Here is a 26,297-nt window from a genome sequence, read left to right on the forward strand (position 1 = left end):
CAAAATAAAAACTGACCTTGATTAGCAATTGATCTTCAGTACTCTTTGCTCGAGATGACTTACCCTATTAAATCCAAAAATAATATTGGGTTTTAAGTTTTACTACCCGCACACATATTTCAGGTAACAAGTATTAGGCTATACGGGTTCTAGCTCGGGTTTTTTAGGTTTCGAGCTATGGGCTCGGGTTTTATGTCCAGTGTGAGCAGCTCCAGCAGACAGGGGCAGCAGGTTTGAATTCAAACCCAAACATATATCGGACAAATGTTTTAGCAGGTACAAAATTATTCGACACTAGCTGAAAAACAAATCAGCTACAAATTTCAACCCTGCCTTTCAAACCGAGACTGCATGCAACAAAGCAAACAGATAACTGTACCAAAGAAGCCAAGTGAATCAACCAATGAGCCAAGCATTGATATATAAGTTTTTATTAATAAACACCCCGTTCAAAAGTAGGCATCGATACCAGACCATATTCAAGAGCGCCACTACAAAAATACTCCTAAAAGCTTATTTCAAGGAGAACCATCCGTCCTCCGGATTGCTAGCTACATCAAAATTGCACACCATGCTTGCAACTTCAAACATACATTCGCGCCTAGAGCTTGAGGAAAACAAACTCTTCGATCGCTGGAATCTCCCCGATCTTCGTCAGTGTGCCCTTGCTTGGTTCCTCATCAACACCAATTGCCATGACAGCATGCTTGCGAGGAGCAATTCTTCCGACACTCATGAAACTGACATTAACGTTCTCCTCACCCAAGACGCTTCCAACTGACCCAATCATACCCGGTTGATCAACCTGCCTGCAGAGGATGAGGCTTCCTTCCAAGCTCACATCCACCTGGAATGCTCCAACCTTTGTTAGATGAGGAACACCATCCTTCACTCTGCCCTCCACAGTGATTTCTCCAGTCTCAGATATCGCACTGGGAAATTTGGACTCGACATTGGCAATCTGAACTTGAATGTAGTCGATAGGTGTTTCAGGTGAGCCGTCCAGCAGGATCCTCTCCTCCGTGATGCGAACTCCCCTCTGCTTTGCGGTGAAGTCGGCATTTACCAGATTGACAAAAACGCTGGAGATTGGTTCAATCAATCCCTTGGTGATCATTGCACGGAGAAGTCTCGTGTCAAGATCATCAGGGGCCCGCGCAGATGCATAGGTCACTTTCACAGACTTGATACCACCACCACCAGCAACTAGTTGCACAGCCAAGCGCCCAAGCTTTTCTGCGAGCACAACAAAAGGTGCAAGCTCTGACAGCACCTGCATGAACCGAATACATGTAACATATTAAATGGGCAGAAGGTATATGATTTGCAGTAAGCAGATAACAAAAGTTTCATACCTCAGCAGGAACCATCGGCGCGTTCACTGCAGAAGCTGCAAGCTCCCCTTTCAGAGCTCCAATGACAGCTTCAGCTATCTCAATAGCCACCCCTTCCTGTGAAACTTGTGTTAAGCAAACTGATAGCTACGATAGATAACATGGATGGGTTATTTCTGAGCTAACTCAGCATACCTGTGCCTCCACTGTGCTGGCACCAAGGTGAGGTGTGACAGTAACATTCCCGTGCAGTACCAACTTGTTGTCAGCTGCTGGGGGTTCTTTAGTGAAAACATCAAGAGCAGCCTAATATACAGAATAAAAAATGAGAAAACATAAGCATGATTCCAGGGAAACATATCAACGACTTTTCACTGAAATTGATTAGAGCATGAAACGCAAAGAGGTGCATTAAGATAATCAAACAAACCTGTGCTACTACCCCTGAATCAAGTGCCCTGACTAGAGCTTCTTCATCAATTACGCCACCACGTGCAACATTTATAATGCGAACACCCTTCTTCATCTTAGCGAAGGCCTCATCATTGAGCATCTTGTCCGTTGCAGGCGTAAGAGGCATGTGTAACGAGATAAAGTCAGCAGTTGTCATGGCCTCCTCCATGCTAACTAGTTCAACCCCGATTGCACGAGCCCGGTCAGCAGAAGCATATGGATCATGTGCAATCACATGCATTCCTAAGCCTTTAGCACGACGAGCAACTTCAGATCCGACCTTTCCAAATCCGAGAATAGCGAGAGTTTTTCCCACAAGAGATACACCAACATACTTGTTGCGCTGCCATTTACCTGTGCAAGATTCAATTCAGCAATAAGAGACAAGAACAGGGTATGATCTACTCATTGCCATGCTTGCTAACCTTTTCCATGAAAAATAAGTGGGATTTATAGTTACTGTAAAATCATCGTCTCCGCTCTATCGAATAAGAGACAAGTATATTCTAAACATGCCTGAGCGATAGAGGATAGCTGAACAGCTCTATATTAAGGGGATGTTTGAATGCACTAGAGCTAATAGTTAGTTGGCTACAAAATTGCCAGTGAAATAGCTAGCTAACAAATATCTAGCTAACTATTAGTGAAAGGTAGAGGACGGTTGAACAGTTTTTGTACTATAGCGAATGCGTGCACGATACTAAACAATCTAAGAATCTAGCGTGGGTCCATGCGGAATGCCGTTTGTTAACGCTTTGGGTCACAGATTCGAAAGATAATGGAAGCATCATGACAAAAACAGAAACACGAATAATTTCTAGAGTGGAAGGGGAGTGCAGTGATGAACGAAAACTGACCAGCCTTGAGTGACGCGTCGGCCTGCGCGATGTTCCTGGCCATGGCGGTGAGCAGCGCGATGCCATGCTCGGCAGCGGCGACGGTGTTGGCGGTGGGCGCGTTGACGACGAGGCAGCCGTGCTCGGTGGCGGCGGCGAGGTCGACGTTGTCGATCCCGACGCCGGCGCGGCCGACGACGCGGAGCCTGCCCCCGGACGCCTCGAAGACGTCGCGGCCGACCTTGGTCCCGGACCTGACGATGAGCGCGTCGCAGAGCGAGATCTTGGCGCGGAGGTCCTCGGGGGAGAGGCCGTAGGAGCAGTCGACGTTGGCGAACTCCCGCAGCAGCGCGAGCCCCGCGGCGCCGAGCTTCTCGGCCACGAGCACCGTGGGCTTCCCCGCGACGGCGCCCGACGCGGGGGACTCGGGGGAGGCCGTCGACGCCGCCGGGGCCGGGGCCGCGGCCGCGACGGGGGCGGCGAGGCGCGCGCGCTGGGCGTGGGCGTGGGCGTGGGGCTGCGCGCGGAGCGGGAGGCGGAGAGAAGAGGGCGCGGCGCGGGGGCGCGCGGATGGGAGGAGCACGCGGTGGTGGGTCGTGGCGGCGGCGGCGGCGGCGGCGGTAGTGGTCGGGGACGGCGCCGCCATGACGGCTTTGGAGTTGGAGGCGGGTTGGGTCGAAGGGTTTAGGGTGTTGGGTGGCGTCTGGTGGTGGTGTGGCTTGGTGCGGCGCTCTCACTTTACTATTATAGCGAGGTTAGGTGAAGTGAGGTAACGTGTGCCGGTGAAACGTCTGTTGAATCGAACGGAGTAGCACGGTTGGTGGCGGGCTATGAGCCGTGGGCGGACAGGGAAACGGTGGCGACGGCACGGCAGCGGGCAAAGTACGTGCAGTGCAGGAGTAGGTCTGCGGTGTGCCCGCCCACCAACGCCAGTGTGGTTGGTGGCTAGACTGACGGCCGCGCCGCGCCAGCCAAAGCGGGGACTCTGGCTGTCCGCCTCTCCCGGTTCCGGACTGGCAGAAAAAGTTGGCAACGGCAACGGGGGGGTGCATCCATTGGATCTCGCGCACCGCGGTCAAGTGGCGCGACCGCGGGAGCCGTTGGAACCCGGGGATCGGCGGATGGTGGCGACGCTGTGTGCTGTGCGCTCGGGACGGGACGGGACGGGACCCACACACGCTTGGAGGATTTTTTGAAGTGGCACGCACTAGATTACGATTAACGGTGGAACCTTCGCGCCGAGCTGCCTTTGGTGGGTTCTGCCTTGCCAAGCGCAAAAGCTTTCGGCTGCCTTGTTTACGGGCTTCACAGTGGACTACAATCCGCGTGCATGATGGGCTTCCAAACCGAATGACCCAACAGTTAGTTGGTTTGCGTCTTCGCGAGCGCCGCCGCTCTCCGCTTCACCGAAAGGCAGACGTGTTCCACTTCCACAAAAACTGCTACGGAGTATTCGGCGCTCTTTAACTTGACAATCGCCACTGTCGAATGGGCTCTATTGGATTGAGCGTGAAATATAGTTTTGTAATAAATACTGTAGGTTTATAAAAATGCAAATATCCATATTGTTTTCTTCTTGATCTTACAGTATCAAATAGTAGTAGTGGCACATCATGATCAGCTGCTAACACGTTTACATACGGTACGCATGTTATATATATACAAAGCATACGACACGTTCCCTTTTTTTATTTCTCCGTAGTGATGTATCTAGTTTTTTAAAAAACAGTAAAATTCAATTATATTCTATAATCCGTTTATGAGAAAGCATGAAAAATGACTTTTTTTTAAGTCATGAGTGCATGACACTTGCAAACCTTAGAATCACTAGCATATATAATACGTACTACATTTCGAATCTTATAATCACTGGCATAAATACATACTACTCTATATGTAAACAAACCGAGAAAAATACATACTCCGTCTTGCGTTGCACACTCTAGGAACATTTTGGGTTAGCATCCAAAAGGCAGTGAAGAGTACAAAACGGTTTTGGACATGTTAGTATTGGGGCCCAAAACTCTAGGAACCATTTGGGGTACCGAAACTTGGGTTGGGCTTGGGCCAACTATCAGCCCAGATTTCTATCAACCCAATGAGGACATGTTTAATAATCGAATGAAAGACAGATGAAGACAAAAAAAAAGGCCGAACATCATAGTGTCAGGAACCATATAATCAACTTTTTCACACGAATTATTAATTATTTTGCAGGGCACTCCGTCACAATCACCATCATTATTGACCCGAGCACCAATCTCCATGCAATCGCTACTACTAGTGGTGGATCATCGACAACACCTGTGACCCGGAGATTAAACACATGGCAATCGCAGGATGGCCACATGCAGCTGCACGCACACTGATTTTGATTTGTGTTTAGATGGCGGGGCCTCCAGCTCACTCCCAGATGCCGACCTCCATGAACCCGTCCTCGGTGGCGCAGCCCCGGAACATGCCGGTGCAGTTGAATCCGTACGCCACCTCGCCGGTGCCGGAGACGGCGATGAGGCCGGCGAATCCCTGGTCGAGGCGCTCCTTGACGCAGTAGTCGACGGCCTGCTGCAGGGGCAGTCCCTTGTACTCCATGACGGCGGCCACGTCGCGCGCGAGCGTGCAGCGGATGATGGCCTCGCCCTCGCCCGTGCACGACACGGCGCAGGCGCCGCACGCGTAGGTGCCGGAGCCGATGAGCGGCGAGTCCCCGATGCGGCCGGCCATCTTGTTCATGAGCCCGCCCGTGGACGTGGCCGCCGCGCAGGCCCCCGACGCGTCCACCACCGCGCACCCCACCGTCTCCGGCGCGTACACGCTGATGGGCAGCCCGTTCATGACCATCCCCGCCTTGTGCACGCCGCCGCCGTTGCTGTCCGCCGCGCCCGCCAGCGCGCTGCACGTGTCCGTCCCCGCCAGCGGGATCCGGTAGTCGAACTGCACGCGCGCCCACATCCGTGCGTGGTCAGTCAGGTCACCACCTCTGGATTGATTTCGGAAACCCAAAAGGAAAAGAAAAAAAGTTGACAGGAGTGGGTGTTGTAGGCGGACGGAACCAACCAGGATGCTGCCGGCCTCCTTGGCGAGCTTGAGCATGCCGACGTTGTCATCCGTGATGAAGTAGCTGTTGTCCACGGTCTCCAGGCCCTAGAGAAAAATAGCGAACCAACATCAGAACAAAATTTCAAAAATGAAAATACAAAAACTGTTGAAAATCCCCAGCTAATCTGGGCCGCGCGCGCTCGGATCTTGCCGTGTTGTTGGCCACGGTGGACCACGGCGTGGCGACAGATTCGGGCGCGAGGCGGACACGTACAGCCACAGGGGCCAAGTGGAGGCCGATGGTCCCTGCGTGGATTCCGTGGATGCGGCTCGGGCCTCGGCGCCCACACGCGCACCAACAACACCAGCGGCCACGGCCCACGAGCTTGGTTAACAGAGAAGCATGGCGCGTGAGGTGCACAGTGGGTGGAGCAGGCAGGAGCTGTGCTACGTTCGCTTCAATTGCCAGCTTGGGGTGGGGGAACCGACCCGTCCTAGGTTGTCATGAACTGACAAAACCGCCCCCAGCTGTTCCACAGCTGGTCAGCAGAGCACGCTCTTTGTTTAGTACTCTGAGTGTGGAAAGAACGTGAGGCCCGGGAGGGGAGGAACAGTGAGTACACTTTTTCTTTTTCTGCTTGGTAGGTAGGTGCGGTTCTTTGGTGGACAAACGTGAGTTGGAGGAGTGGCATGGTATTACGTAGCAGAGCATCCTACAAATGAATCTTCGTGGAATATGGTGAACAAGAAAAAAAAGAGAGAGATAGGTATCAAATCGTGTTACAGTACAGCGTATTGAACTTGTAACATGTACTGCTATAATTATATATATTTTTAAACGAGAAATGGACAGCTAGTTTTGGCGCGGGTCCCAGCAGCAAATCACGCAGCGGTTGCTTTCAGCTGATGTGAAATCCTCCGAGGACCATGGGGCGGCGGCAAAAAAGTGGGAGGCACGTGCACGAACAAACGTAAAGCAGAGTGCTAATCTAGTTTCTACTGCTAGACTAAGATGCAACAATATGGGCTGTCTACACATGCAAATTAAAGGCGAAGTTGCGTGCCTTGCTGACAGAAAACAAACCTCTCAAGAGACGTAAACGGAGCTAGATAAGTATCGAGCCTGTCATGTTCAGGAGGAAACGGGATGCAGGTGCAGCCAAAGGAAAATCCCAAATAAAGTGAATTTCGTCGGCCAATTTCGTGGACCAGACGCTCTCCTTGCACTAGCACTAGCAGATGTGCAGAATCTTGCTGGAAATTCACATGGCCAGCGAAGATTCACCTTTCAAGACACGGGTCCTGCAGCCGTTCTGTTGCGGCGGGAAAAAAACAGAGAGACTGTACTACGTGCCTTGCACATGCCTGCAGACGGCTGTCCTGCACCCACGTCACGCTCACGGGTTTTCAACCAGTTCTGTTTTAAGTTCTAGCTTCACCGGTTCACCCTAATTTCGCGGTAAATTCCGTTTCCGTTTATTTATCCGGCATTCTCTCGCGTCCTTCCATTTACATTTTATCTCCATAAAAATGGCGTTTTTTTTTACTTGAAGAAATTTGTGTTTGTTAGGGGGTTTCGTTTGCACTGGGGGAGCTAGCTAGCCATGCACGATTCATGCAGCGAGAACCGAGAAGAGAAACAGTGAAGGTGACGAGGACGCGAGATTAACCAGGGAGGAATTAGTTGGGTCGGCGGGCGGGCGGCCCTCACCTGCGCACGGGCGAACTCCTCGGCGCCGTCGAAGGCGAGGTACGAGTGGGGCGAGTTGTCCATGACGCGGCGCGCCAGGGACACGGGGTTCTTGACGGTGGAGACGCCGGACACGGCGCCGCAGCGGCGGCCGCGGCCGTCCATGATGCTGGCCTCCATCTCCACGGTGCCGGCGCGGGTGAGCGCGGACCCGCGCCCCGAGTTGAAGAAGGGGTCCGTCTCCAGCTCGCGCACCACGGCCTCCACGACGTCCAGCGCCTGCGCGCCCGCGCGCAGCAGGTCCACGCCCACCTGCAGGCACCGCGCCAGCACGCGCTTCGCCTCCTCCTGCCGGTGCTCCGGGAGGTTCGGGTCCACGCCCGCGCCGCCGTGGATGGCAATGGCCCAGGGCGCCATGTCACTGGTCGGCGGCGGCTTGATTCTCTCTGTCTCTATGTGTGCGGGCGGGCGGGCGGGCTACTTGTCTCTGCTTCTCGAGGGATCGATCGATCGGTGTTCCCCGTGCGATGCGTGAAATTCTGTGGACGATGTGAGGATGGAGAATGCTGGGTGGGAAGGCGGGGGTATTTATAGGCGTCTGGCGTCTGCGGTCTGCCCTTCTCGTGCTGCTGTGCTGTGGTTGTGGCCTGTGGGTTGTGCTCCTGTGGCCCGCCGGACGCCAGGGGGAATTCAGCTGAGTTTTGAGAATCTCAAGTCCGGGAGCGGCCGCCTGGCTCCCACAGGCCACAGCCGCCCCACTGGCCGGTCCGGCCCGGTCCGGAGCGAATCCTTATTTTAAAGGGATGCGATCTTTAGTGTATAAATGGGTATAATATTAGGCCATGTGAGTAAATCGAGTTAGCGTCATTCAAGATTTCGGAAGATTATATTATTAAATGTATACAATAATTAATACATGTGTTATACATGTGTTGTATATATGTCTAGGTTTATAATCATCTATATTCATGAATATAGACATAACAATTTAGAGCTAAAACGACTACTATTTTTAGACGGCTGGAGTATAAGCATAGTTTGATAAAAAAACTGAACATTTTAGACTATCTCCACCAGCTTCCATATCCCATCGCCTATCTAACTATCTACTTCAAACTCATCTTTTTGTAGATTATACAATATATAGTGTAAAATGGTACTTTACGCGCTCATATACACGCTCTTGTTACAAGTATAACCTAATAATACTGCATACAAGTGTTATATTCTAACACCTAGGCTAAGTTTAGATTGACTAAAATAAATTGCCAAACGTTAAAAAATAGTTGCTTTGGGCAGAGTAATGTCAATGTGTAAATAGATTAGAGATAATAGTTAGCTGCTAAATTACATGGGAACATCCTAACAACTTAGTTAATAGTTCTACTTCTGTTATTAGCTACTTTTAGCTAGACATATCCAAACACCCCAGTTAAGAGCTTAAGGCTAACTCTAAGAGAGTACTTATCACATGCCTAAGAGCATATCCAATTATTAGCTACTTTTAGCTAAGTCCATTGACATTTTTTAGTTAGCTAACTATTATATCCGGTTCATTCGTTCATTCAAACATCTCAAAAGGCTCCGTTTAGTCAGGTTTTGGGCTGTTTATTTTTCAGTTCAAAAGCTAAAAAAAAACTAGTAAATGGGTTGTTTGGTGGTTACTTTTAAGTAATATATTTTTGAAGCACTTTAGATCTATTTTTGACTTTTGGTTTTGTACCTTTTAAAATAATCGAGATAAAAAAGCTATTTTGCTATCGATTCAAAGGAGATAAAAATAATAGATATTTCGCCGGAGCATCGCGTCCCGGGCTCTTCTCCGGCCACGGCCACGGCCACGAGTCGGCCAGCAGTCAGATTACAGCGCACCGGCAAGAGCGAGGCAAAGAACAGAACAACAAAAGCAAGGTAGGTAAGTAGAAGACCGTGACGGTGCCCGCGGTGTCGCCGCCGCAGAGGTAGGAGCAAGGGAGCCCCGCGTTCCGAAGCCCGTGCCCGTGGACTTGTCGAGGTAGTACAGTGCAGGTGCAGCTGCATCTCCCGCCTGCCATCCATACAGTGGATGTGGACATGCGCCCGCGTCGGCACGCAGCTCCTTTGAAGGTAGGGTTACAGGCTGTTGGAGATAATTTCTTTTTTTTTAATCTCACCGAATGTACTTAGGTTGAAAGTTTATTTTGGGAAACGCCGTAAAAAGGCATTAGCCGGCTCTCTCAAGCTATCACAGGTGGTGTTTAGTTTCTCCATGTCTTGCCTGACATTTCGCTTAAACCATGTGCCGTGGGAGCTCAGCCGTGAAAAAGAAAATTTGGCCCTTGGCCGTCTGTCGAGCAAAACAAGTCAATGGAAGGAAAGGGACTCACTGGCTGAGGTCAGTACAAGCGTTTTTTTCGCATGAATTTACCCCCGACAGCTTAGGATCCACTAAAGTACGTTGACCACATACACATACCGTCAAGTTATCATGCGATAAACAACAGTCAACCTAAATTACTCTCTACTCAAAGCTAACTAGTGCTGCGACCTGCGAGTAAAAGCCGCTCCAATTGGCTGGCGGCGGCAGCCGGCGCACAGACCGGAATCCAGAGTCGCTGGCGCAGAAGATCAGCGGGCGCGTGCGATTCTGAGGTGACCAACCGACCGACCCAGCCCAGCACCTAGTCTCGTGCTGGAATCCACACAAGCGACCACGCAAGTTGGAATCTGACGCGCACTGAGACTGAGCTGCGGCAGCGGAATCTGTGCCCCAGCCGGCTGGTCCGCCGTGATGCGCTAATCTCCTCGGATTGCGTGCAGATTCCACCGCTGGGATCGCTGTCAATTCCACTTTTCTAATTTCTGTGGTGAATCTGGGTCGGCTTTTCTTTTATTGCGGCCCCGTAACAAGGGCGGCGTTAAAATCGTTGATTTAATCTGGATTGGCCAGTGATTCTCGTTCGCGAAATTTGGTGAGCTCGCCGGAAAACAAAGCGAAAACAGGTGTGTAGTCTAGCGATATAAAAGTGAAAATTATCTAATATAAATGACGAATTATATACATATATATGTTAGCATAAGCTAAATAAGAGCTTAAAATCAGGTATATTGACAAAATAAATAATTTAAATTAATTTAATTACACGACAATTATATTATACTTTTCATCGCAAAATAATTATACATATTGAACTGGGCTGATACAATGTTTGTGCGTTGCAACAACATACAATCATATTTAATTATATTAGTTAGATGGGCTAGACTCTAGGACGATATGCGAGGAATCAATGGCAAGCCAATGTGGTAGACTCTTTAAAAATTAATATCAAAGCGTATATGTGATCCACATACCATATATTAAATTAATAATAACAAATATTACATTTTATCTTGACCAAAAGACCTATAAATATATAAGTTGAAAAAGAGTCCACCCATTTTTTTAATATCTCGTTGATCGCTCTTCTCCGTTAGCGGGGTAACACTATGTAGAAGTGTTACGCTGCGTGTGACTTTGTATCGTGTTAGGCCTGAATGATTTCTTTGGATGTGGCTTCTTGTTTTGTCTTGTCGTGTTTGATTAGCTAGGGTGGTTTTTATGGTCCATCCATAAGGTTTTCAACTGAAATTTCGTAGTCCTTTCATCACTGAGCACCTGGAGATTCGTTTTACCCCTCGTTTTCAACTGCTAGATACTTTCAGACCAAAAGCATCCCGGACGCAATTGCATCTCTTTCGACCAACATCACGGGGCATACACAGGCGGCATTCGACGACGTCACCCCACCAGTCACCAGCCAATCGGAGTTAGCCCAACACGTGAGGCTTTTCCTCAAACCCGAAGTATATGCTGCTGTCAGGATCGTCGGCAAGTTGCAGGCGAGAAACGCACACAAGCTATAGCTAAAGCTAAGTATCGTGCTTTGTGTTAACAAATCAGCAGTCGTCTTAGTCCGGTGCAGCTAAGCAGTAGTTACCAAAAGGAAATTGCATGCATGCATCCTTCCATCATGTAGCGAACAAAAAGAAGCAATCAAAAGGAACTCTGTGGAAGAAAAAAAAAATTCTGACGTACGAGCACAAAAGGATCATCGGCTAGAGTTTTTCTTTCTAGTCGATGATACAAAACAAAACTTGGATTGCATGGGCAATGCAAGCTGTGTGTAGTATTATTGGGACGACTAAGTGAGCAAGTGCTGCCTAAAATAGGCTGACATTCACATCAAGGGTTAGGCAGGGCGTCACAAGTTAGTACTGTAATTGGTACCTTCCAGTCTCCTCCTATCGATGTGTCCCGTCGTGAGCGCTCCACCAGCATGGAGCTAGCGAACCCGTGCAGCGCAGGGAGATGTAGAGTAGAGCTACATGTTTTTCGGTTTCTTTTCCAGCTGTCAACATGTTGGCACACGACCAAGACCCAGATAAGAAGCAGCCATGGTCCATGGAAATCCTACATCCTGAGAGCTCCGCAGGCCGACACGTCGTGGAGCTACTGCGAGCCCTCCTCCCGCGCAACGATGAGGCTATAGCCCTGTCTGGGCTTTTTTTACCAAATTAACAGGGCTTTTTTTTTACCAAATTGTGCCGCGGATTACAAAACGCACTAACTTTTTAACCCACTTCTATAAAAATTTGCTTTAGTAAAATCAATCAACATGAAAAGAAAATCGGTTAAGTCGTCGTATAGTAGAAATATATCACTTTATAGATCTTGAACCATTTAGACCACACTTTATTTTCCTTCGCATGTAATCCTCACGATACTCAGATTCTTCGCATAGCTCCACAGCCAGATACTCAGAACTGGTCAGTGAACCAAACGACAGTCCCCTACGAGGAATTAGCGACTGCATGGGAGCCCAATGGTCAAGTAGAAGACTATGGGATAGGAGTGCTTTGGACTGGGCACAGCACATGGACGTGAAAAAAACTGAGCATGTGACGTTCACGGCTGCGCTTTACACTATACGGCGTTGAGCAGCGGAGACCATACCTGTGGGGAGCGGGCGGGCGGTAGGGCGGCCGACGGGTCGTCGTAGCCGAGGAGAAGAGGACAAATTTCGATATTTAACCCTCATTTTGTATGCCTTTCTACGTTTAGCATCTAGCTAGCACATTTTTGAAAGCTTAACTCTAGTCACGGTAATTGTTTTGATTTAAGGGATTCCATTCTATTCGTTTTTATCTTTCCAAAGTTTCTTCTCACTCTACCCATGCCTTGAAAAAAACACTAGAATGCCCCTCCACCAAATTGGAAGAGATCACAATTTACATGCCTAGGGTAAAATTCCCAAAGTCTACAAATTACTGTAGGTGTTAAGCCTAGGGTCAATTTTCCAAGGTCTGCAAATTAGATGTGGGAAAAATATAAACAAAAAGTTAAATATCGAAATTTCGCGACAAAAAACAAGGTGGTTTTTTTTTACCCCTCGTCCGTCTGTCATGCTCATGCTAGGCTGCTCCGGCCAGCATCAAGGATTCGAGATCCCCTCGCTCCACCCCGGTGGGGTCATCGACGCTAGACACCACTGCTTAATGCTGGGAAGAGGGAGGAAAAGGTGAGAAGGAGACATGCCCTCTTTCCATCTCCTAGTAGTGGTGTGCTGCCTTTGAGTCACCTTCGCTTATCAGCTGAACCGATCGAGGAATCAAAATCCTAAGATATAGTACATAGCGAAGAGTACCATAAAAAATGGGGCATATGCTTTTTTAGAGACAAAAAAAATTAGCAACTAGTATGATCAGTTAAGAAAATGAATAGTATACATGTTTGTATTACCTTGATTTTTTATGAGATGAAAAAATGATTGCTGTATCCCAAAATAATTACACTTCTAAGTTTGAGATTATAAGATCAATGCTATCGAGAAGCTACATACATAACTATATTAAAAATATAATTATTGTACTTGAAAAGAAAGAAAGTAAAAAGAGAGAGAGAGATAAAAGACAATTAAAGTTAGGTTGTCTTCATATATAGATGTGTATTTGTTTTGTTACAAATTTTAAACTCTTCAAAGTGCACTTATTGTGGCACAAAGTGAGTATAAGTACTGAAGTTTATATAGGATTTTGTATTATCTTGAACTTATTATAAGACTAATAAATGACGGTACCCATTCAGGGATGCTTCTAGACAACTAGCAACTAGTAACTAGTATAATCAGTTAAGAAAATGAATAGTATACATGAATAGTATAATCAGTTAAGAAAATGAATAGCAACTAGATGGGGCATATGATTTTTTTAGAAAAAAAAAACTAGCAACTATTATTGTACTTGAAAAGAAACAAAGTACAAAAAAGAGAGAAAGATACAACTAGAGCTAGGGTATATTTGTTTTGTCACAAATTTTAAACTCTTAAAGTGCACTTATTGTGGCCAAAAGTGGGTGTAAGTACTGAATTTTATATAGGATTTTGTATTCTCATGAATTTATTATAAGAAGAATAAATGACGCTACCCATTCAGTAATGCTTATGGACAACACTGAGCTCTAACAGCTCAACCTCGATCGTGTTTAGCAATACTGAGCTCTAACAGCTCAACCTCTCCGAGACGCTATTATACGTAGGATACATGTGTGCAGACTGCAGAGCGCATATATGTGTGTGAAGGTCTGCTTTTTTTTTTCTATACCGTGTTTAGAGAAAAATGCATCGAAAAAAACACTAGTCTAATTTTACCTTGCCATCACAAGTCAATCAATAGTCTTCTGGGACGTGGTCTCGCTTTCATGTCATCATATGATACCGATTATCTCGTAAAATGACATGCACGGAAAACGCACCGATGCCTTGTCACTGTTACTAATATTGGTGAAGCCAGAAAGAAACTAAGAAAAGGAACGTTGAATATTTCAGAGAAAAGAAAACAAGAACAGGACGCTAATTTGAGATGTATTTGAATCACTTTATATATATAGTCTGCTATATATATATTTTTAAACATATAAAATAAAATTCGTTGGAGCCTTTTCTTATAAGCTAATCCCTATATTTTAAAACAATTCACTAATTTAAGGCACTCTTATCATAGGAGTCAGTACGACCTGCAATCAGTCATGGTTCCAAAAATATCACACGTACGTTGTGGCTGTACTAATCAGGATTGCCATATATACACATCAAATGAACGGTGGCTCATGGCGTCTTCCCTCTCAATTGTACAGTCACTGTCATTTTCTTGTGAATCGAAGGCGCTGGACATCGCCGCACTCGATCCAGGACCAACCACCTGTTTCGAGCCTTTACCCAATCAATACACCGCCAGCTTGTCAGCGATAAGAACAGCGACAAAACAAAACCCACCGCGCATCAGGCATTCAGCCCCCAGGTCGCTTTTTTTCTGAAATACTAAAATCATTTACGACAAACAAAACGGCATTTATTTGAAACCATACGTATAAAATCTTTTACAGAAAAAGTTAAGATGAAGATAATTTGCTTTATCTATTTTTTTTTCTAGAACCGTGAACTGAGAGAGCAAGGCCGTGTTTGGGATGGCTTTGGCGTCACAATTGAGCGAAGAGAGGCCGTGTTTTTAGGAATTGCGGACCGTAGTCCATATATTTTTTTCTCTCTCCTGGGATTGGGAACATACAGGCCCTACGTGCCGCATCTTGGAATCTCGTGTCCCAGGCACTAGCGACGAGCTGGGAGAAATGGCCGCGTCGGGGGCCCCCGGAGATTCGAATCTCCGGGTGGCGACCACGAGCAAGATTGTCTGCCCCGCTGCCTTGGACCTTGGTTCATTGGTTGGGTGCGCGCACGTGACGTGAGTGGAGAGAGCACACGACGAGCTGGGTGGCGTGGAGCGGGGGGGCTGGGCAGTGGACACTGAAGTGTGGGCCGAGGCGAGTTCGCGGTTTGGGGGGCTGACCTGTGGGGCCGCGCCGCAAGAGGAAACGAGCCGCCACGCGCAGCTCAATGCCTGCCCCCTAGCGTCGCGCAACGGACCACGCTTCGACGGGGGGCACGGGCAGTAGCAGTGACACAGTGGGGTATGGCGACAGACAGCAGCCCTTGAGCAACTCAGGAGCCAGAGATTACAACCAAACTAAATACTAGGGGTTTGTAAAGTATATTTTACTTGTACGAGTTGGTTGTTAGATAGATATTTGCTCGCGTTGGAAGCATATGCATGCAGCTTGATTTTTGTGTGTGTGTGTTCCAAACCAAAAGTACAGAGTTTTTGGCTTGTGATGATACCACTTGCGAAGATCGGAACGAAGCTAAAGCCTAACAAAAAGTACTCGGTCGTGCGCGCGGCTGTAATGTAAGCATCTATCGTGCCTAATGGAGATCCTACTTCTCCGGAGCTGAATCATGGGAGCGGAGCGGCTGTCAGCAATCAGGAAAAGGGACAGGACAAACAGCCGCCAGTCGGCCAGTGCAGGCGTGACAAATCCGAGCGGTTATTTAATCTGATCTCGTCGAATTAAAATGGGGGGCAGGCTGAGTTGGCGCCGCTGAAGAAAGTACGTACTCCCACTACAGGCCGGCTGCTAGCAGTGGTGCGTTTCGTTTCTAGTTTCAGAGGACTGCTGTACCTGGTGGCGGGTGCATTGAACACCGACGACTCATGCAGGTGTGTGCTCACCTCTCTCTGACTCTCTCTCTCTCTCTCTCTCTCTCTCTCTCTCTCTCTCTCTCTCTCTCTCTCTCTCTCTCTCTCTTAAGGAAAATAGTTAACTGCTAAACAACAGTAGAGTAGATCCAACCATCTCAGCTAGTAGTGCGTGCCGTCGCACAGTACTTAAATTCACCCACGTGATCACAATATTCAATACTGTTGTGTCGCCGCAAGCGTTACGTACAGGTACAGCTGACCTGATGTCTACTAGTAACGCGCAACAGAGTTTGGCCATAAACAAGTTGCCCGTAACCATTGGATGGGAGGTACTCCCGAGGTGAAACCCTATACAAACCCTGACCTGCTAGTTTGGTCTACTCTCTATTCATCGCTGATTATTCTATCACCTATGCACCTATACTGTGCACTACAGTGACAGCACCATTCCTTGTACGGTAGGCGGAGGGAGAGAGAGAGACACGCATGGCACGTGAAGGGCAGGCCCGCAGAGAGACCGCGGCCGTCCGTTTTGGCGAGGCTAGCAGCTAGCTGGCCGGCCGCCGGCGCGCGCAGTGGGATCCGCGCGGCCAGAACTCGCGGCGAGATTCCCGTGTCGAGGCTGCATGTCGATGGTGGGTTTGGTTGGTCCTCGCGGAAAGTCGTGAGCGCGATTCTCGAGGGACCGATCGGCCTGTGTGTGTGTGTGTTCAGTACTCCTTCAGTGCCCACCACTGGGCACTGGTCCACTGCCTAGAGCCCAAGATCGTCCTGGATCTCCTGGTCAGTCTCGCTGGCCCTACGGACAGATCCACGGTGAATTCCAAGTTTCCAACCCATAGCCGGCTTTACCGGAACGCCCTGTGAGATCTTGCTAGGTTATTTACTTATTTCTATTCTACGTGGATTCGATCAGATTGAAAATAATTATGAATTTTTTTAACTTGCTTATGATTTAAATGCACACAATCCATGTGAATTGAGAACAAAACAAGCAAACTCTCGAATTGTTACTACTGTGCTGGACAGCCGCAGCTACCTACACGTACTGCCACGTAACGGTAAAGCATCTCCTCTGCGCGACTGCAATGCGTGCTCGAGCACGGTCAAAATCGTCCTGTAATTGAAACGCCAAAAATGTGTTCTGTTGCTTCTGGATGCATTGATTTTATTTTCTATCTAGAAATACTAAAACGCCCTGTAATTGAAACAGAACGAGAGTGATTATATAATAATATCAAGGAAAGAGAATTAAGAGAATGTGTATCACGTAATAAATAAATATACGTCCAAAGACTGCCCATTGTTTATCTCGTGCAATATATTTTTGCACGAGCAAAACACTATCTCAGCTCGAGCTCGGGCAGACTAATCAGGGTAGGAGCAATCAAGTATGGCAATGTCGTAGGTGCCCATGCAGCCGTGCTAGCTTGTCTAAAGTACAGTGCAGAAAATAGCCTAGCAGTGTCCGGTCCCTTTCCTGAGCAGAAGGCCGGAAACGGTTTGAACGTGACACACGTTGGGGCTTGGACCGGGGGTTTCTACATACAACAGTACTACGTCGTGACTCACGACGACACGAACGGAGGACGGCCGGACGATCGAGCTGAAGCTGGGTGACGTGTCTATGCTAGCTAGGCCTAGCATTACTAATTGTCTTTCTTTTTCTTTGCCGCAATCTGGTTGGCGCTAAGCACGCTTGCTCACGGTGACGACGCAGGAGATAAGGCTATCTTGCATTCTTGCTAGAAGGCATAACATTATTATCTCTTCTCTCTCGCGTACGTACGCTACCTTGATCAGATTAGCTTGAGACGCGTAATGAGCCTGGCACCTGGTTGTATATGACGACTTGACGCGTTCTTTAGCTACGACGCAGGAAGCCAGGAAGTACGCATGCATGCATCCATTCCGGATTGGCTTCTTTAATTTCTGACTCCGCCGCGCGCTGACCGTGGCCGTGGGCCCGTGGCTGCAGTGCGCTCAGGATGCCACGCCCACGCTAGAGAACGCGCTCGATCGCCAGCTTGAGGGCATCGTCTCGTGCGTGCGCTGCAGCAGTGGTGCCGGAGGGAAAACTCGGGTGTACGTATGCGTGTACGATTTGAGGTGCCATCGGGAAAACTGGCGACTCCTTCCAGCTAGCCGCAGCACATTTTTAACAAATTGAATTGGGACTGATGAGCACGCGCGCGCCCGAGTTTAAGCAAGCAATGGCTGGATACGTATGCGTTGCGTGTACGATTTGGGTGTCATCTGCTCTGATTTTGATCTTGACGTCATCGTGTCTGTGACATCAGAGATGATCCGATCGGAGGCGGCTGGGGGTTCGGTTGCTATGCTAGAGTCCTGTCCAGCTCATTAGCTCAAGCGCCTGCCTTGCCTTACCCACCCGGCCCCCGTGATCTCTACCGCGCTAGTGCTGCTGACTCACCATCGCTCGCCTCGCCTCTGCATGTGAAGCACGCGCTACCGCTGCTGACTCATCGTTGCCTCGCCACTGCATGTGAAGCATGACACGGCATGGTAGGGGCCTTTTTTTTGGTTGATTTCCGGTATGGTAGCTAGGGGGCTAGGGGCAAGCAGAGCTGGAAAAAAAAATGGATTCTGCAACGCCGCCAACTGGGCCAGTACTCAGAACCGACCGAAATCATGAAAGCCCATGGTTTCAATCCAAACGGGCTTCTTCAACTTCGGGCCGAAGAGTAAGGACCATCGGCGGCCCCCCACCGGCAATCGTGCTATTCAGTCGGCCTGGCTACGTTCCTGACTGGGAAAAAAGGGTTTTCTCCGGCCGTTACCCCGAGGAGCCATTGGCAATTTTGCCATTATCATTTGTGGGCTTCGCCAAGCCGTCCGCCGCCACTCGACCACCACCGCCGCCGCGGCGCCGCCGACGCCGACCACAACCACTCGCGGTTACTACCGCCTCCGCCCCCCGCTGCTTCTCGTCTCCGCGCAGCCGTCCGATGGCCAAGCGGCTCGCCGGCGCCGACAAAGAGGTAGGGGGCGGCGCGCCAACAGAGCAGCCCACCGGGACCGGGCAGGCCGCCTCGTTTCGCTCACCCGTTCCGTCTGCGCCAGGTGCTCGTCGAGGTGGTGAGGTTCACGCAGAAGAGCGGCCTGAGGGGCTGTGACGGCGGCTGGAAGGATTTCCTGGCCCGGAACGACAGGAAGTTTGGCGCGTCGGTCAGCGACCCCAGGAAGCGCTCCAGGGATGTGCTGCTCGCCTTCCTGCAGACCTTCCCCAAGGATTTCCAGAAGGTTGGTCACTCTTTTTTGTTTCTTCTTCAGACTTCAGTTCAGCATGCCCGGCTTCACTGCTAGCTGCTGTGGTGTGTAAGCGGTTTCCTCCCGGTCTGTTTTGAGAGTTTAAACCTTGCTACGTTCTGGTTCCAGTACTTCGGCAAATTAGTGAAGCGTCATAATGAAAGAAGTGCTGTTCAGCAGTATGTGGCTGATTTCCCCGACGAAGTTTCTCCCCAGCAGGTGATGTGTATGCTAGATCATGCGGTTTTTGTTTTTAGAATTTCTAAGTTACATTGAAAGGGTTGATGCCTGGGTGTCAAGCATCAGTTGGTCGACAGTTGTATTGATGTACATGCTAAATGCAGAAACTTGTTCAACTGACGGCAGAGCACCCAGAGTACAGAAAACACTACTGCTTCCCATCGTACCAGGAGGTATGAACTTTTCTGTGCTGTTAATCCACGAATGATGATTAAGCCCTTTTTGGATTGTACACTTTCGTTGGTGATCTTCCTTTGATATGTCCTGTTCATGTTTTGGTGACCAATTCTTAAAACATTGGAGTCCACTAATCTTCATGATATACTACCTCATTTTTGAACTAAAACACGACAAATAAAAAAGAACGGAGGGAGTACTTTGCCTAAAGTTGCACCTTGTCTTGTACTCTTCACAAAGACATGCTTTTTGCTACTCGAAATTCTAAACTGTCATCTCCATAATGGATGAACCAAATTTGTATCCATATTGTATTTTCTTGTCTCGTAATTGATAACAATGAAACTGATCAATAACGAGCTATTAATGGTATTTTCAGGCGTCGAAAGTATTGCAGATAGATGTCTCTAGTTTAACGAGCTCAAGTGCTATGTTGTCAATTGACTGTGAGATGGTCCTTTGCAGTGATGGCACAGAGGCTGTGGTCAGAGTATGTGTTGTAGACGACAAGCTTAAGGTAGTATGTTATTTACTCACAATATAAGTTTGTTGTGTAAGATTCACGGAACTATCTAGTGCATTAATGATAATAGCTATCACATTACTGTAAAGTTAGACGGATCCAATAAAGTTCCTGTCAATACTTACACAATACATATTTGCTTGTCATTGATTCTAAATCATGTCACAGCTTTTCATCTTTGTTCTATGGTCTCAATAAATTCTCCCTTTTCTTCTCCAGGCTAAGTTGGACATACTTGTAAACCCATCGAAGACTGTTGCTGACTATAGGACACACATCACTGGTGTATCTAAGAAGGATTTAGAAGGAGTCACATCATCATTAGTTGATGTTCAGGTATATTGTCTTTAACCTCTATGTATTTTCTATGAATATATTATCTCATGGAAGTTATATTCCTTTTCTAGAAATCGCTGAAGAGAATGTTATCCAAAGGAAATATTTTGATTGGCCATAGCTTACATAGAGATTTATGCGGTAAGGTGTGGTTTTTATTTTGTGTCTGATCTATCTGATGTGTCAATCGGATGTGTACTTTGCGTTTAGTTGAACATGCTTCTTTACTGTTTTTAGTACCATTTAATTCAATTGGTCTCATTATTTTCTCTTTTGCAGCCTTAAAGATTGATTACTCTCAAGTTATTGATACAGCATACATATTTAAGTATGCAAATTTACCAACTACTGCATCACCTTCCTTGAACAGTCTGTGCAAGGTATTGGCATAAAGTCACAACAGTGTCTGCCTTATCTGCTTTTGTTTTTCGAGTTGAAGTTTTGATTGATGGTGCCAGTTAAAACTTAAGGCCTGTTTGGCATGAGTGCATGACTCCAGAGCAAAACTCCAAGGAGGAGCTGGCCAGAGCATGCCAAACACCCTAACTCCAGAGTTGTAAACTCTATGGAGTTTTTGGAGCTGCAGTACAATTTTTTGGAGTACCTCTTTTGCTGCTCTGAAAACTCCAAAAAAGCAACCTAGTCATAGAGTTTTGAGTTATTTACCCGCCATTGCCACTGGTTATGAGAAACAATCTAAACTCTGGAGCAGAGCTGCTCCACCCAGAGTTTTAGAGTAGAGCTGCTCTGGGGTGGAGCAGAGCCATGCCAAACACACCCTTAGTTTCAGAATAGTGACTGTGAACACACTTTGTCTTTCCTATTTCTCCCCTGAGTTTTATACACAATAGTGCTTGATATAACTATATGTATGGTATTTCCTACTTCTGTTTTAGCGGGGTTAATTTTCAATGATATGTGATTGTATGTAACTATGAATGGTGCCTTAATCTGTTTATTCTTTGTCTTCTTAGGCTATTTTGGGGTATTCAGTTCGAGAAGAAGGAGAACCACATAATTGCTTGAAGGATGCAGAAGCTGCGATGAATCTAGTTCTTGCAAAGCTTAAGAATGAGTTTAATGACCCCATTGAAATTGCTGCAAGTAGTGTAAGCGACGAAAAAAATTATGTTCTTAAATCTCACCATTAGTATAGATGATGCCGCCTTACTTCTTTGTGGTACCTTCCTAGGTAACTGAATCTGATGTGGTGAAGTTGCTCGCTCATAGAATTCCAGTGTACCTGCCTTGTCAAGAGCTGTGCAAAATTTTCTCTGGGAACCCCAATATTGATGACAAGGTTACCTTAAAAGTTTTATTTGTTCACCAAATATGTGTGTTTTTATGCAGTTATTTAATAACACTATTCCACTACTTTCCTTTTCAACAGATTGATTCGAGAATACGAGGTGAATTTTATTCCACATGTATTTCATTCAATGACGTAGATGAGGTGGACAAGGCATTTGAAGAACTGGATGGCCAAAAGACCAAGGTGCACAACTGTACATACAAGGACCACAGAATCATTTTCACAATTGAATATTAGAACATACACTGCTGATTGTTAGCTTTTGCTTACCATCTTATTGGTTTAATATCATCAATATACTACTAAGCCTCTGCCTTTTAACTTTTTCTTTAAACATGCAGGACTCAGGTGGGAGACTTCAAAAGCATGTACTGCTGAAGCTTGACAATGGAGATGTCGTGAGCTTCTATGTTCGGAAGATGGTATACGATTCCTGGCCCAAACAGATCGAAGTTCCAAGGAAGAGACCAGAGCCTACTGAGGATCCAGAGCCAAAGAAAGAGCATGCCAAGGGGGTTCAGCAAAAGAAGAGAAATAACTTTGTGAGAGATACTGAGGATCCAGAGCCAAAGAAGAGACCAGAGCCTATTGAGGATCCAGAGCCAAAGAAAGAGCATGCCGAGGGGGTTCAGCGAAAGAAGAGAAGTAAAAAACACGCAAACAAGGAAGATACTGAGGATCTAGAGCCGAAGAAGAGATCAGATCCTACTGAGGATCCAGAGCCAAAGAAGAGACCAGAGCCTACTGAGGGGATTCAGCAAAAGAAGAGAAGTAAAAAACATGCAAAGGTTCAGCAAAAGAAGAGAAGTAAAAAACACGCAAACAAGGAAAATGAGTTGATGGTGGAATGAATAAACTTCGTGAGAGATACTGGGATATTCCTGTCACTAATGGATGCCAAGAGATTGGCGATGCTTGTATTCTTTGAGAAGAGGTTATCGTGAGGTGTTTGGTCATGACTTTGGGAAACCCCTTTGAAGGGTGGTTCTTGGCTCGGCTTCTGACCATGGGGAACCTAGCTCCTTTACCAGATAGCATGCCAGTTTACCTCATCCCCAATCATGCTTTCGTTAAGCTGTGTTTCTGCTACATTGCTAATGGTCCACTTTACTATCTGCTAGGGTTCATTTTCTTAATCCATTACACTGACAGAGCTGTGTGTGGTTCAGAAAGTAGGATATTGTTAGGGAATTTTGTTTGAACAGATTTGACTGCTATTTTGGGGTAATGATTTTGCTCCATTTTTTCTCTCTCGAGTTGGACATCGCTAGACTCTTGTTCTCAGGAGTTCCTCTCGCCATAGTTATCACGATCAAAGTGCCACCTGCTGCCCGCACACACTGGTTTACTCATATTTACTGTAACAGTACAATATCCGTTTTCACATTTGGTTGTGCATACCAAAAAATTGGGAAGATGTAATGAAGCCCTGTAGGCCTGTACTGTGGCTGTGTTGTCACTTAACAAACATTCAGGCTTCAGCTAACCGTCAGCCGTTCAGAATTGGTTACTAGTGTTGTGAAAACTCTTGCTGGATCTGATTGCCGAATGAGTTGGTTTCAGCAATTTGCCTGTGCCCGGACATCCGCTGCTGATACTCACTACAACCATAAGGGGTGGATTTGTAGGGCGACGATGTGCTCAGGAGACGGGAGATGGTGAACCAGCATCAAATAGGCAGTCCAGCGTTTTAAGACTTAGACAATGTGGCATCCAGCTTGTCTGCGATCATTGCGATCCAAGCCTGCAGGGAAGCAAGGAATATCAAGTGGACGATAAGTCACTCCGCAATGGCAAACGGTCTTCAGAAAAACATGAAATGGAGTGTTTTACATAAAAATCTTTGTTTGTTCCTGATACCGTAACCAATTTAAATGGTAATACCTGATCAATATTAGTGAAACCTCTTATAGTGTCGCCACCAACAATTGCAATCCCTTTATCACCAATTGGCTGCAATATCAGTGCCTACAAATACAAACTAAGTTATAATGCTTTGATTCAAATACTTCTGATAATCCCTCCATCTGACTTTTGGATGATGCTTAATTGCTTATCTGGACATGAAAATAAGACTTCTTTCACAAGTAAATAGATTGTGCTTTTGTATATTATTTTCATAAGGATAAAAAAATCAGCCATCGAGAGTTTGAACAAGTATCAATTGCCCCAAATATATGCTTCAATTTAAAATATTTCTAAAACAAAGCAAATCAGAACCTGTGTGTTAGCAGGCAAGAACGGCAATTCAGACCTCCCAGGATACAAAACAAGATTTGCCAGATAAGATTCTGCAAGAAGACTATGGTGAAGTTTCTAGATAAGATTCTGCAAGAAGACTGATGGAGTTTTGTAAAGATATACTCACGTTTCTTGGATTCCATGACACTTTTGTAAAGAGAGCCTTGGGTAAACTTTTGTACATCCACATTAAGTGCATTACCATCTTCTGGAGATCCCGCAGCAACCCCGATTTGAAGAGCGCAATTACCTCCATACACAATAACCAATGATTTGCAACAAGTTGCAGTAGTGAGGGAATCCCATGTCCTATTTGTAAGAAAAATAAGGTATGGCTAGCTTCACAACATAAAACCTTTGTGTAACTGCACATATGAAGTCGTGGATTCATACAAGTCAGGACATAAATAAGATAGCTAATTGCCTAATTGTTACCAGCACAGGTTTAGTAAGCTCAAATATATTCGATTCATACAGAATTATAATTGACAAGAGTACCACATGATCATCAACCACCCTAAAGCAGCACTTTTCACTAAAAGGTACATGCAATTATTCAGGGTCCAAACTCATATGGCAGATGACTATTACTTGAATGTGGGTTACCACCTGTCACTATCAGCTGCTAGCGGTACATTAGGTCAGATTTTCAGAGTTAATACCCAAATGCATTGCTTTAGCTAGAAAGATGTATGCATTTATTCAGAGTCCTACTTCAAACGGCAGTGGACTATTATTAGCACATGGGCTTTCAGCCATAGACGGTAGCCGTACATCAGGGGAGATTTTCAGAGTTAAGACTTTAGTACCCCAAAACATGCATTCACTGAAAAGATGTATGCAGCGTTACAGTTATCCAGAGTCCAAACTTAACAGGCTGGCAGTGGGCTATCACCTAGCAGTGGCTCATCAAGTGTCATTTTTCAGATCATGATTCAGGGTCACTCTGAATCATGTTACTTTTGCATGGTAAAATAAGAAGAAATTCTGTATATAGCTAGAGCAGTTACCAAAGTAGTTCATGAAGAGCAGAACTTGACACACCCGGACCAACTCGTTTACACTCGACACCTCTAGGAACCACCTAGCATCATATTTACAATTCCAACAACATCAGAACAATGGATTCAGAATAAAAGAAATGTGGTTCAGAATCTCATTTCTCACCGGAGAAATGGATTTCGGACGGATGGATAACCAAACGAGTCCGGCAAGAATATCAGTCACGGAGAGAGCAAGCGTCAATATGTCGGCCCTCGACTGCGAACTGTTTAAGGGGGGGAACAGAACAAATGATTAGTACACCCAAATCGCATCAATTCTGGGTGTTCGCAGGCACAGGCAGACCTGGAGGCGTCGGCTACGGCGGCGATTCCAGAAACGGCGCGGTTGAGAAGGACAGCGACGAGGGAGGCGCCGCCGACGAGGATGGGCAGGCCGCGGACCAGCGTGTCGTTTCGCCGGACCCAGCCCTCCACCCACTCTTGCTGCCGCGGCCGCAGCGCCCTGCTGATGCAGCACCGGCGCACTTCCTGCAGAAGATGAAGAAGAGCCCAGTTGCCGAGTCCGTCACCCCGTCGGAGGCAAGAGGACCAAGCGAAGGGCACGAGAACACCCACCACGGTAGGAGACGATCGCGGCGTTAAGAACGCTCCGGTGGGAGGACCGCAGCGGCCGTGGAGGGAGTAAACCTGCCGGAGCGAGGCACAGACAATGGCTCTGCTTAGCTCCATTCTGCTGAGGCCTGAGGGACGTGCGCGGAGCAGCCGCAGCCCACCCAGCCGCACAGGGCACTTGGCAGGGCGACGAACGGAGGACAGGAGCAGACAGCCCGAGACTCCGAGGTGGATGAGCAGCAGCTGGAGCCAGGGGGACAGGACGACTCATTTCAAATGGGCCGATGGGTCAGGGATCATTTCTTCGGGCCATCTTCCAAGCGGCCCGACCAAAACTAATGACGTTGTCCTGATCCAACTACCATACAAGTGGGCCCTATGGGACCACAAACCCCAGAGTTTTTGTTTACATACGCTCGATGTTTTTTCCCCTGCAGGAAGGAAAATAGATCAGACATCTATGAACTGTCCCAGAGTTAAAGAGACCATTTCAACTGAAATGTCCTTGTGTGAGTTGAAGCTGCTGCGTCACCCAAACTTTCACAGTAGATCTCAAATTGACGAGTGGAGGCTCTACCGTAAATCCTAGGTTTAGATCATCAACCTTAAACCTATCGTAAATTACGGATCATTGGATCATCAACCAGGTTGCAGCAAGTTTACAAAATTATCTAAAA

General features: G+C 47.2%; 4 protein-coding genes across 4 annotated transcripts; 1 reads left to right on the forward strand and 3 right to left on the reverse strand.

The window, feature by feature from the left end:
- Positions 1–392: 392 nt before the first annotated feature.
- On the reverse strand, positions 393–3,432 carry LOC103645840 (D-3-phosphoglycerate dehydrogenase 3, chloroplastic). The gene is made up of 5 exons (XM_008670552.4): positions 2,645–3,432; positions 1,765–2,141; positions 1,530–1,640; positions 1,356–1,451; positions 393–1,273 (listed from the first exon to the last, which is right to left on the reverse strand). Exons 1-5 carry the CDS (start codon positions 3,267–3,269, stop codon positions 602–604), a joined length of 1,881 nt encoding a protein of 626 aa, XP_008668774.1. The 5' UTR covers positions 3,270–3,432; the 3' UTR covers positions 393–601.
- A 1,352-nt stretch (positions 3,433–4,784) lies between these two features.
- Positions 4,785–7,889, reverse strand: LOC103645841 (probable isoaspartyl peptidase/L-asparaginase 2). The gene is made up of 3 exons (NM_001326688.1): positions 7,374–7,889; positions 5,681–5,767; positions 4,785–5,557 (listed from the first exon to the last, which is right to left on the reverse strand). Exons 1-3 carry the CDS (start codon positions 7,767–7,769, stop codon positions 5,027–5,029), a joined length of 1,014 nt encoding a protein of 337 aa, NP_001313617.1. The 5' UTR covers positions 7,770–7,889; the 3' UTR covers positions 4,785–5,026.
- Positions 7,890–18,599: 10,710 nt separating this feature from the next.
- LOC103645842 (small RNA degrading nuclease 1) lies at positions 18,600–23,016 on the forward strand. The gene is made up of 12 exons (XM_008670554.2): positions 18,600–18,907; positions 18,990–19,169; positions 19,305–19,394; positions 19,520–19,588; positions 19,972–20,109; positions 20,335–20,451; positions 20,523–20,592; positions 20,731–20,831; positions 21,426–21,560; positions 21,644–21,751; positions 21,842–21,946; positions 22,105–23,016. The coding sequence occupies exons 1-12, from the start codon at positions 18,875–18,877 to the stop codon at positions 22,612–22,614; spliced, it is 1,656 nt and encodes a 551-aa protein (XP_008668776.2). The 5' UTR covers positions 18,600–18,874; the 3' UTR covers positions 22,615–23,016.
- A 50-nt stretch (positions 23,017–23,066) lies between these two features.
- On the reverse strand, positions 23,067–25,908 carry LOC109943949 (protein COFACTOR ASSEMBLY OF COMPLEX C SUBUNIT B CCB4, chloroplastic). The gene is made up of 8 exons (XM_020548090.3): positions 25,624–25,908; positions 25,352–25,536; positions 25,172–25,271; positions 25,015–25,088; positions 24,132–24,313; positions 23,984–24,054; positions 23,648–23,731; positions 23,067–23,507 (listed from the first exon to the last, which is right to left on the reverse strand). Exons 1-8 carry the CDS (start codon positions 25,735–25,737, stop codon positions 23,454–23,456), a joined length of 864 nt encoding a protein of 287 aa, XP_020403679.1. The 5' UTR covers positions 25,738–25,908; the 3' UTR covers positions 23,067–23,453.
- Positions 25,909–26,297: the final 389 nt, after the last annotated feature.

This window comes from Zea mays, chromosome 2, assembly GCF_902167145.1.
Source record: "Zea mays cultivar B73 chromosome 2, Zm-B73-REFERENCE-NAM-5.0, whole genome shotgun sequence".
Lineage (NCBI taxonomy): Eukaryota > Viridiplantae > Streptophyta > Magnoliopsida > Poales > Poaceae > Zea > Zea mays.

Excerpts from the sequence above, each read along its gene's own strand:
- LOC103645842 (XM_008670554.2), top strand. The coding sequence starts at position 18,875 with ATGGCCAAGCGGCTCGCCGGCGCCGACAAAGAG. Across the intron at positions 19,395-19,519 it reads ACGAAGTTTCTCCCCAGCAG|AAACTTGTTCAACTGACGGC; the intron begins GTGATGTGTATG and ends TGCTAAATGCAG. Across the intron at positions 21,752-21,841 it reads ACCCCAATATTGATGACAAG|ATTGATTCGAGAATACGAGG; the intron begins GTTACCTTAAAA and ends CCTTTTCAACAG.
- LOC103645840 (XM_008670552.4), bottom strand. The coding sequence starts at position 3,269 with ATGGCGGCGCCGTCCCCGACCACTACCGCCGCCGCCGCCGCCGCCGCC. Across the intron at positions 2,142-2,644 it reads CGACGCGTCACTCAAGGCTG|GTAAATGGCAGCGCAACAAG; the intron begins GTCAGTTTTCGT and ends AATCTTGCACAG. Across the intron at positions 1,452-1,529 it reads CCAGCACAGTGGAGGCACAG|GAAGGGGTGGCTATTGAGAT; the intron begins GTATGCTGAGTT and ends CAAGTTTCACAG.
- LOC103645841 (NM_001326688.1), bottom strand. The coding sequence starts at position 7,769 with ATGGCGCCCTGGGCCATTGCCATCCACGGCGGCGCGGGCGTGGACCCG. Across the intron at positions 5,768-7,373 it reads AGGAGTTCGCCCGTGCGCAG|GGCCTGGAGACCGTGGACAA; the intron begins GTGAGGGCCGCC and ends ATTTTTCTCTAG. Across the intron at positions 5,558-5,680 it reads AGGAGGCCGGCAGCATCCTG|TTCGACTACCGGATCCCGCT; the intron begins GTTGGTTCCGTC and ends GCGCGCGTGCAG.
- LOC109943949 (XM_020548090.3), bottom strand. The coding sequence starts at position 25,737 with ATGGAGCTAAGCAGAGCCATTGTCTGTGCCTCGCTCCGGCAGGTTTAC. Across the intron at positions 24,055-24,131 it reads TGTCATGGAATCCAAGAAAC|AATCTTATCTGGCAAATCTT; the intron begins GTGAGTATATCT and ends GTCTTCTTGCAG. Across the intron at positions 23,508-23,647 it reads GTTTCACTAATATTGATCAG|GCTTGGATCGCAATGATCGC; the intron begins GTATTACCATTT and ends GCTTCCCTGCAG.